The 8,709-nt window shown below is 37.9% G+C and overlaps 1 protein-coding gene across 1 annotated transcript; it reads left to right on the plus strand.

The window, feature by feature from the left end:
• Window positions 1-6,351: 6,351 nt before the first annotated feature.
• On the plus strand, window positions 6,352-8,277 carry LOC133328033 (protein timeless-like). The gene is made up of 3 exons (XM_061536582.1): window positions 6,352-6,534; window positions 6,604-7,383; window positions 7,445-8,277. The coding sequence occupies exons 1-3, from the start codon at window positions 6,438-6,440 to the stop codon at window positions 8,275-8,277; spliced, it is 1,710 nt and encodes a 569-aa protein (XP_061392566.1). The 5' UTR covers window positions 6,352-6,437.
• The last annotated feature ends 432 nt before the right edge of the window (window positions 8,278-8,709 follow it).

Genomic DNA, 8,709 nt, shown 5'->3' on the forward strand with positions numbered 1-8,709 from the left:
TTCTCGTTGCTTGATCAGGAGAAATACAGGTGACCTTGTGTATATCGAGATGATTGAATGTATTTTGCTGCCGCGAAGTTAATCAACCTCAAGCCGTTGTCGGATGTTTCTTCATGAAATCTGAATTTTCCGACGGTGGGGGCAAAGATATTTTTTCTTCCGATGTTTGCATTAAAATCTCCTAGCAGCATTTTAATGTCATGGCCGGGGCAGAGGTCATATGCTGTTTCTGGGCGCTCGTAAAATATGTCTTTGGTCTGCTCATTTTTGTCTTCGGTCGGAGCGGATTATAGCAATTCGCTCATCTACTGGAGTGAATCTGGAGACGAGGTCTTTTATTTTCCTGTTAACCATAAATCCGCAGCCAAATTCATTACTTACGCCTGCCCCTTTCCATCGCATTTCCTGTAAGGCAATAATATCGGCTTTGTACTTTTTGAGTACTTCCGCCAAAGCGAAAACTGCGCCTGTTCTGTACAACGTGTGCACATTCCAAGTGCAGATTTGCAGATCGTGGTCCTTTATACGTTTGCGGGGGTCGTCAAGATTACGGGGGTTTGGTTTTCTTTTTTTTTGCTTTTTCATAGTAGGAGGGGTTTTCCGAGTGTGGGCAAATAACCCGACGCTTTAAGCCATTTTTTATAGTTCTTATGGGTGAACTCGCGGGTGATGAAAATAGCTACCCCAGGTGACACCTCGGGGAGGTCAGTGTCCACAATTGAAATGATAGAGGGACCAAGATAAGCCAGGGCTTCGCCATTATAAAGCCAATCAGAGTCGTTGCTTTGTATCTATTATCCCCTACGCCACCCTCAAATATAAATTATATTCACAAAAATATGAATTTTCGACTTTGACTTCATGTCATTTGAAAACCGTGACCCACAATGATATACAATTTTACTGTTGTAACGCTCAAAGTTTCCAGATTTGAAATATATAATGTTGTTTCCTTACTACCTTAAATTGTTTTTTTGCCAAAAAATAGATTCCTGGCCCATAGTAACACGGGTAAAATTAAGAAAATACTTTGAAATATCGATTTTTCATCTTTGAGAATTGCACCTAGAATCTTATAAGCAACATTTTTGCAGAATATTGCCAGGATGAAAATTTGCATATTGTAATAATTGTAATCCGGTTCAGTGTGTATTAAATTTGTCATTCCGTGGGTAACACTTCGAAGTATTGCCCGCAGACCCCATAAAGTATATTAGAATAATTCAATGAATTGGAAATTGCGGAAAATTGTTTCCGCATAAATAATAAGAAAAAAATCTCTGTTATATATATTAGAGGATGTTCCTTTATAATAATCTCAGATCATTACGATTTTTATGGCAAAAATAGTTGGGTCATCTATAAGCTACAGCTTTTCGTTATCTTTAAACACGTTGTGATCATCCATCTTTGGTTTTGTGGTGTTCACACAGACAAACTCCAATATGACTCCATTTTTTCCTATTTTCAACGTTGAAATTTTGCTTCAGTGTAATTTAGACGTCGATCACACATTTTTCATAACATCTCTACATTGCATTTTCAGAATCATAAGGGTGACTATGGATACAATTTTCCAGTTTCCTCCAATGATGTATTTTTAATTCTATTAATAATATACAGGGTTGCCCATATTCGACGGACCCATGTTTTTTTTTAATCAAAGAAAAAAATAAAAATTTGGCGGTTTGCAATGTTAATCATTTAATTTGTTCCAAGTAGATTTGTTTACATCAATTTTGGAATATATCTCTCAAATGGCCGCCTCTGGCGTTGATGACGTATTGTGCCCTTTTTGCTGCATTTTCCATCGTTTTTGCCAACATTTCGGCCGGAATAGCGGCTATTTCTTCACGAATGTTGTCCTTGAGTTCTTCTACGGTCCTTGGCTTATTAACGTAAAGCTTTGACTTCAAATATCCCCACAAGAAGAAGTCAGGCGGCGTCAAATCGGGCGAACACGGTGGCCAGTCAAAATCACCACTTTTCGACATCAAACGGCCCGGAAAAAATTCTTCAGAAAATCAATTCAAGAGGCAGGCCATTTTCTTGAATAACGCCGCACCAAACTGTGACTTTTCGTCCTGAGGATTTTCAGTGGCGTAAAAACGGCAATTTTGCTTATTTACGGTCCCATTCAATGTGAAATGGGCTTCATCGGACATGATAATTTTGTTCCAAAATTGCCCGTCATCTTCGGCCATTTCGATGACTCTTTGGGCCCATTCCAATCGACGAGGCTTGTCCGCAGGCAACATTCTTTGCGTCAATTGAATTTTGTACGAATTTTGTACAAATGCAAATCAATGCGAATAATCCGTTGTAAAGTGGACCGAGCCATGCCCAACTGCTGAGAATGGCGTTTTTGGGATGTTCTTGGGGACCTCTCAACACTGGCTCGTACGGCAGCGATATGCTCAGCCGATCGCCTTGGTCGTCTTTTATATGGCCTCTTCGGATTAGAAAGAGCCTTACCAGTCGAAAATTTTTCGTATAAACGCTTAATGGTGTTCTTAGAAGGCGCACTTCTCACATTTTTTAATGTTTTAAAAGCACGTTGAGTTTTCACAATTGACTTCTTCTGTTGAATGTAAATTTCAACTATTTCAGAGCTCGCGTGGCGTGTATTGGTTCATGGTAAAAATCTGCTTGGACTGACGCTTCAAACGCGGTATGTCATTAAGCGATGTGACATCTCTGTCAAAAGTCATGGCGTTGCCAGATGGGTCCGTCGAATATGGGCAACCCTGTGTATTTATTTTATTAATTCAAAATTTAAATTCGCAAAAATATTTGAACCAGCCTCGTTTATAGAAATGCATCAGGTTAGGCAAAAAGAAAACAAAAACAAAAAAAAAATGCAACATTACTTCGCAAATTTTCCACACATTTATGTGCATATTTGTTTATCCTTTATACACAACTGTCAAAACCAGCTGAGATTTGTTTACATTTTCTAATCCATCACGCTATGGCAACACGTGTATCTACACACATATATATTTCGATATATTTATCTCAATGTTTTGTCTGTTACCGCTTCTATTAATCCCTTGCAGCTGAGCCACTCTATAAAAGTAAATCCTCATCCCCTAAAAAATCTATAACCATTATACGAGTAGGTGGTGTCCAGTGCCAAGGTAATCGATCTGATTTGCTCACTATGCTGCATACATACATTCACATGTTTGTACAAACATGACCTTTGTTCACAGAGATAGCCAGGATGAAAAAAATATGAAATCCCTCTTCAATAGAATGCCGGTTGTGTACACGGTCCACAGCCAACCATTGTATCCTGCACGATGTTTAACATTAGGTCTGTCGCATGTTTTGCGTGTCGTCTCCATGTGTATTGGTTGATTGCCAGAGATGCTTCGCTTTGCTAGCCACTGCATCCTGTCAGCCATCAGTTGTAAACATTCAGTGAATCAGGCAAAAAGGACTTTTTTATTTACTCCCTTATACATTTTGAAGGGAGAATTATTGTAAAAAAAAAACAGAGAGAAAAGAGAATATTCTCCCGTTTTACTGAGACACAATTCAGAGAAAATTCCACGAAGCTTTCATTTTTTGAATTGCAACTTCTCAATCAACTGTGAACGTTTATAAGAGGAGGTATGGGCCGGATAATTGTGAATTATGTTCGAAAAGTGATAAAAAAAAAATTTAAAATAAATAAAATAAATTTTAATAATAATTTTAAAAATCCACGCTAGACCTCGAAATAATATATAAATATCATCGTCTTGTGCTGGTCCTTGAAAAATATTTTTTTTTAAAAATCCGCGCCTTGTGTTGATCCCCTAAAAATATTCTCTTGTGTTGGTCCTTAAACATATTTAAACCAGTAAGGAATATAGTAAAGTCGGACTGGGCCGACCTTCACCACTTTGGGTATATTCTACATAGTATCCTAACAGACGTCGCCTTTTCGTAAGAGCATTGACATGAACTTGAACGAAAGATACTTAAGAACTTTGGTGCACCATTTACATAACATCGGTCAAAAATATATATGGGAGCTATATCTAAATCTGAACCGATTTTCACGAAACTTAGCACACATAAGTATAGACTCAATTCGAAAGATATTTTGGGACTTTGGCGCACCATTTACTTTAAATCGGACGGAGCTAAATCTAAATATTGACCGATTTTCACGAAAATTATCACACATTACGGAGTTAATTCAGTACGCTATGCCAAATTTTGTGCAAATCGAAAGATATATAGGGGCTTTGGTTCACCATATACATTAAATAGGACGAAAATATATATGGGAGCTATATCTAAATCTGAACCGATTTCCACGAAACTTAGCACACATCATTCTAGATTTAATTTAGTACGCTATGCCAAATTTCGTGCAAATCGAAAGATATTTATGGACTTTGGTGCACCATTTATTTTAAATCGGACGAAAACATATATGGAGCTATATCTAAATCTGAACCGATTTCCACGAATCTTAACACTCATCATTCTAGACTCAATTCATTAAGCTATGCAAAATTTCGTGCAAATCGAACTTTGGTTCAAAACATATACATAAAATCGGGCGAAAATATATATGGGAGCTATATCGAAATCTGAACCGATTTTCCCGAAACTCACCACTCATCATTCTAGACTCAATTCATTAAGCTATGCAAAATTTCGTGCAAATCGATGGATATGTAGGGACTTCGGTGCTACATATACATAAAATCGGACGAAAATATATATGGTAGCTATATCGAAATCTGAACCGATTTTTCCCTATTTTAATAGGGTTCGTCCTTGGGCTAAATAGATGAGCTGTGCCAAATTTAATCCAATTCGGATAATAAATGCGACCTGTTCTTTTTTAAAGAATATTTTTTCGAGGTCTACAGGAGGCGTGGATTTTTTTAAGAATAATTTTTCGAAGTCTACAAGAGGCGTGGATTTTTTAATGAATATTCTTTCGAGGTCTACAAGAGGCGTGGATTTTTAAGGAATATTTTTCGAGGTCTACAAGAGGCGTGGATTTTTTAACTAATATTTTTTCGAGGTCTACAAGAGGCGTGGATTTTTTAAAGAATATTTTTCGTGGTCTATAAGAGGCGTGGATTTTTTAAAGAATATTTTTCGTGGTCTATAAGAGGCGTGGATTTTTTAAAGAATATTTTTCGTGGTCTATAAGAGGAGTGGATTTTTTAAAGAATATTTTTCGTGGTCTATAAGAGGCGTGGATTTTTTAAAGAATATTTTTTCGAGGTGGATTTTTTAAAGAATATTTTTTCGAGGTCTACAAGAGGCGTGGATTTTTTAAAGAATATTTTTTCGAGGTGGATTTTTTAAAGAATATTTTTTCGAGGTCTACAAGAGGCGTGGATTTTTTAAAGAATAGTTTTTCGAGTTGGATTTTTTAAAGAATATTTTTTCGAGGTCTACAAGAGGCGTGGATTTTTTAAAGAATATTTTTTCGAGGTGGATTTTTTAAAGAATATTTTTTCGAGGTCTACAAGAGGCGTGGATTTTTTAAAGAATATTTTTTCGAGGTCTACAAGACAAAGATGAAGACTGGATCTCTATAGAGGTCTGTATAAGTAATGGGGATCTCAATAGAGGTCTGTATTGTCAAAGATGAAGACTGGATCTTTATATAGGTCTGTATAAGTAATGAGGATCTCTATAGAGGTCTGTATTGTCAAAGATGAAGACTGGATCTCTATATAGGTCTGTATAAGTAATGAGGATCTCTATAGAGGTCTGTATTGTCAAAGATGAAGACTGGATCTCTATATAGGTCTGTATAAGTAATGAGGATCTCCACAGAGGTCTGTATTGTCAAAGATGAAGACTGGATCTCTATATAGGTCTGTATAAGTAATGAGGATCTCCACAGAGGTCTGTATTGTCAAAGATGAATACTGGATCTCTATATAGGTCTGTATAAGTAATGAGGATCTCTATAGAGGTCTGTATTGTCAAAGATTAAGTCTATATAGGCAAAGATGAAGTCTATAGAGGTCTGTATAAGTAATGAGGAGCTATATAGGGGTCTGTATAAGTAATGAGGAGATCTATAGAGGTCTGTATAAGTTATGAGAGCTCTATAGAGGTCTGTATAAGTAATGAGGAGCTCTATAGAGGTCTGTATAACTAATGAGGAGCTCTATAGAGGTCTGTATAGGTAATGAGGAGCTCTATAGGATTTGTTAATAAATATTTTTTTAGCTACCAAAAAAGGTGTGGATTTTTTAAGGAATATTTTTCAATCTGGCAAAATAGGCGTGGATTTTTAAAGAATATATTAAAATTTTTTATTAATTTTTCTAACCTCACTTTTATGTTTTTTTAAATTTCTTCCAGCACCCCGGCCCTTTCGTATTGCCACAACCATTCCAAATGAATGCCACAGACGAAGATCTTAAACTACAAACGTAAATTTTCGATTATATTTTGTTGTAATGGACTGGCTATTAGAAACGCCTCAGCTATATAGTGCTTTCTCCTCACTGGGCTCCCTCATGGGAGATACCTATGTTGTAAGTGATAAGGTTCTAGGTAAGTCCATTGCTAACGCCATCCGAACACCAAAAACTACTTGACAACTAACAATGCTGCACTTTCCAGAAACATTGGAAGAAATTGACTTTAAATTGACCTATGAAGATCAAACCCTACGAACATTTCGTCGAGCTGTAGGTTTTGGTAAAAATGTTAAATCCGATTTGCTACCCCTGTTGGAAAATGCCAAAGATGAGGAGGTATTCGATTCGGTTATAAGGATATTGGTAAACCTCACCGCGCCCGTGGAATGCCTCTTCTCCGTGGATGTTATGTATCGGACCGAAGTGGGCCGATACACAATCTTCGAATTGAATAATTTATTGCACACGAGCAAGGAGGCCTTTACCGATCCGAAAAGTACAAAATGTGTTGTGGAATATATGACGCGGATTTTGGAATCCGATTCAAAGTTATCGGCCAAGAAATGTGAACAAATCAATAATTGTTTATTGTTGTTGCGTAATATTTTGCATATACCCGAACCGAGAGGCAACTACATCATGTCCACGGCGGCCCATAACCAATCGGGTGGAACCCATGTGGTCTCTATGCAAAATACAATTTTGTGGAATTTATTTATTCAGAGTATAGATAAATTGTTGCTGTACCTTATGACATGCCCCCAGCGAGCGGTATGGGGTGTTACACTGGTCCAGCTGATCGCCCTCATGTATAAGGATCAGCATGTTAGTACCCTGCAGAAGCTATTGAATATGTGGTTTGAAGCTTCGCTATCGGAAAGTTCGGAGGATAATGAGAGTAACACCTCGCCTCCCAAGCAGGGTAGCTGTGATTCGAGTCCCATGCTGACATCGGATCCTACATCGGATTCATCGGATAATGGTAGAGCAACATTAATGTCATTTCAAAGAGTTACTAACACTTTTCATTTATCCCATTGCAGGCAGTGGCGGTACCAAGAAAAACGTCAGCTCCGAGGATCGTCGTCAGGCTTTGCGCGAAGAAACCGAAGCCACATTGCAAGAGGTAAGTCGTAAGGGCCAAGAATATCAAAATGCCATGCTACGAGTACCAGCTGACAATGGTGATGCCACCGAAGTGGCAACCGATCTCAGTATGAAGAAGAAGACCAATCAAGAATCCAACAACAATTCAAATTGGTCCCAAAAGGAATCGGAACAGGGTACCTGCCCTTCGTCGCCGACAAAAATGAAAAAGGAAAATAACAATAAAATTGATAACAACGATGCAACGGAAACTAAAACAACAACATCAAACAAACAACAACCACAACAACAATTACAACAACCAGCTGAATCGAATTCAAGCACTTCCAAAATGTCCGACAGTGACAATTTTATGGCTCCACCAGCCTTACCTATTACTAAGCCCACAGCATGCGTAACAGTTGCTCCATTACCATTAATGGCCAACGATCCGGAATTAATGGAACCATGTCCAAAAAGTCAGAATCAACAGAAAACACCCCATTCGGCACATGTCAAGCTAACAATGGGTAAATGTGGTCCCCAGAAGCGACAATGCCCCTCGTCACAATCGGAACTATCCGATTGTGGTTATGGTACACAAGTTGAAAATCAAGAGTCCATATCAACCTCTAGCAATGATGATGATGGTCCTCAGAGCAAGCCACAACATCAAAAGCCACCATGTAGCTCCAAGTCACGTAAGGGCCAGCGTAATATCTTGACGGCCATCGATAAGAAGGAGTTGCGAAGGAAGAAGCTGGTGAAGCGGAGCAAGAGTAGTTTGTAAGTATTTTTTTAAAAATCGCCAGTGGGCCACTATATGAGGCCTTGAAAAAATATCTATTTAGATGTCTGTATAGTTAATAAGGAACTCTATAGAGGTCTGTATAGGTAAAGAGAATATCTATAAACGTCTGTACAGGTAATGTGGACCTCTATAGAGGTCTGCATAGGTAACGAGGAGCTCTATAGAGGTCTGTATAAGTAATAGGGAGCTCTATAGAGGCCTGTATTTGTAATGAGGAGCTCAATAAAGGTCTGTATATGTAATGAGGAGCCTTTATTAGTTCTATAAAGGAATTGAGGAGCTCAATAAAGGTCTGTATAGGTAATGAGGAGCCTTTATTAGGTATGTATAAGTAATGAGGAACTCTATAGAGGTCTGTATAGGTAATGATGAGCTCTATAAGGGTTTGTGTAGGGAATGGGGAACCTCTAT

Source organism: Musca vetustissima, unplaced genomic scaffold, assembly GCF_032173495.1.
Source record: "Musca vetustissima isolate MV318-11 ecotype Yass unplaced genomic scaffold, APGP_CSIRO_Mvet_v1 utg212726, whole genome shotgun sequence".
Lineage (NCBI taxonomy): Eukaryota > Metazoa > Arthropoda > Insecta > Diptera > Muscidae > Musca > Musca vetustissima.

Bases quoted from the DNA above. Each gene is read 5' to 3' on its own strand.
- LOC133328033 (XM_061536582.1), top strand. From the start codon at position 6,438: ATGGACTGGCTATTAGAAACGCCTCAGCTATATAGTGCTTTCTCCTCA. The intron at 6,535-6,603 runs GTAAGTCCATTG...TGCACTTTCCAG, and splicing joins TGTAAGTGATAAGGTTCTAG to AAACATTGGAAGAAATTGAC. The intron at 7,384-7,444 runs GTAGAGCAACAT...ATCCCATTGCAG, and splicing joins ATCGGATTCATCGGATAATG to GCAGTGGCGGTACCAAGAAA.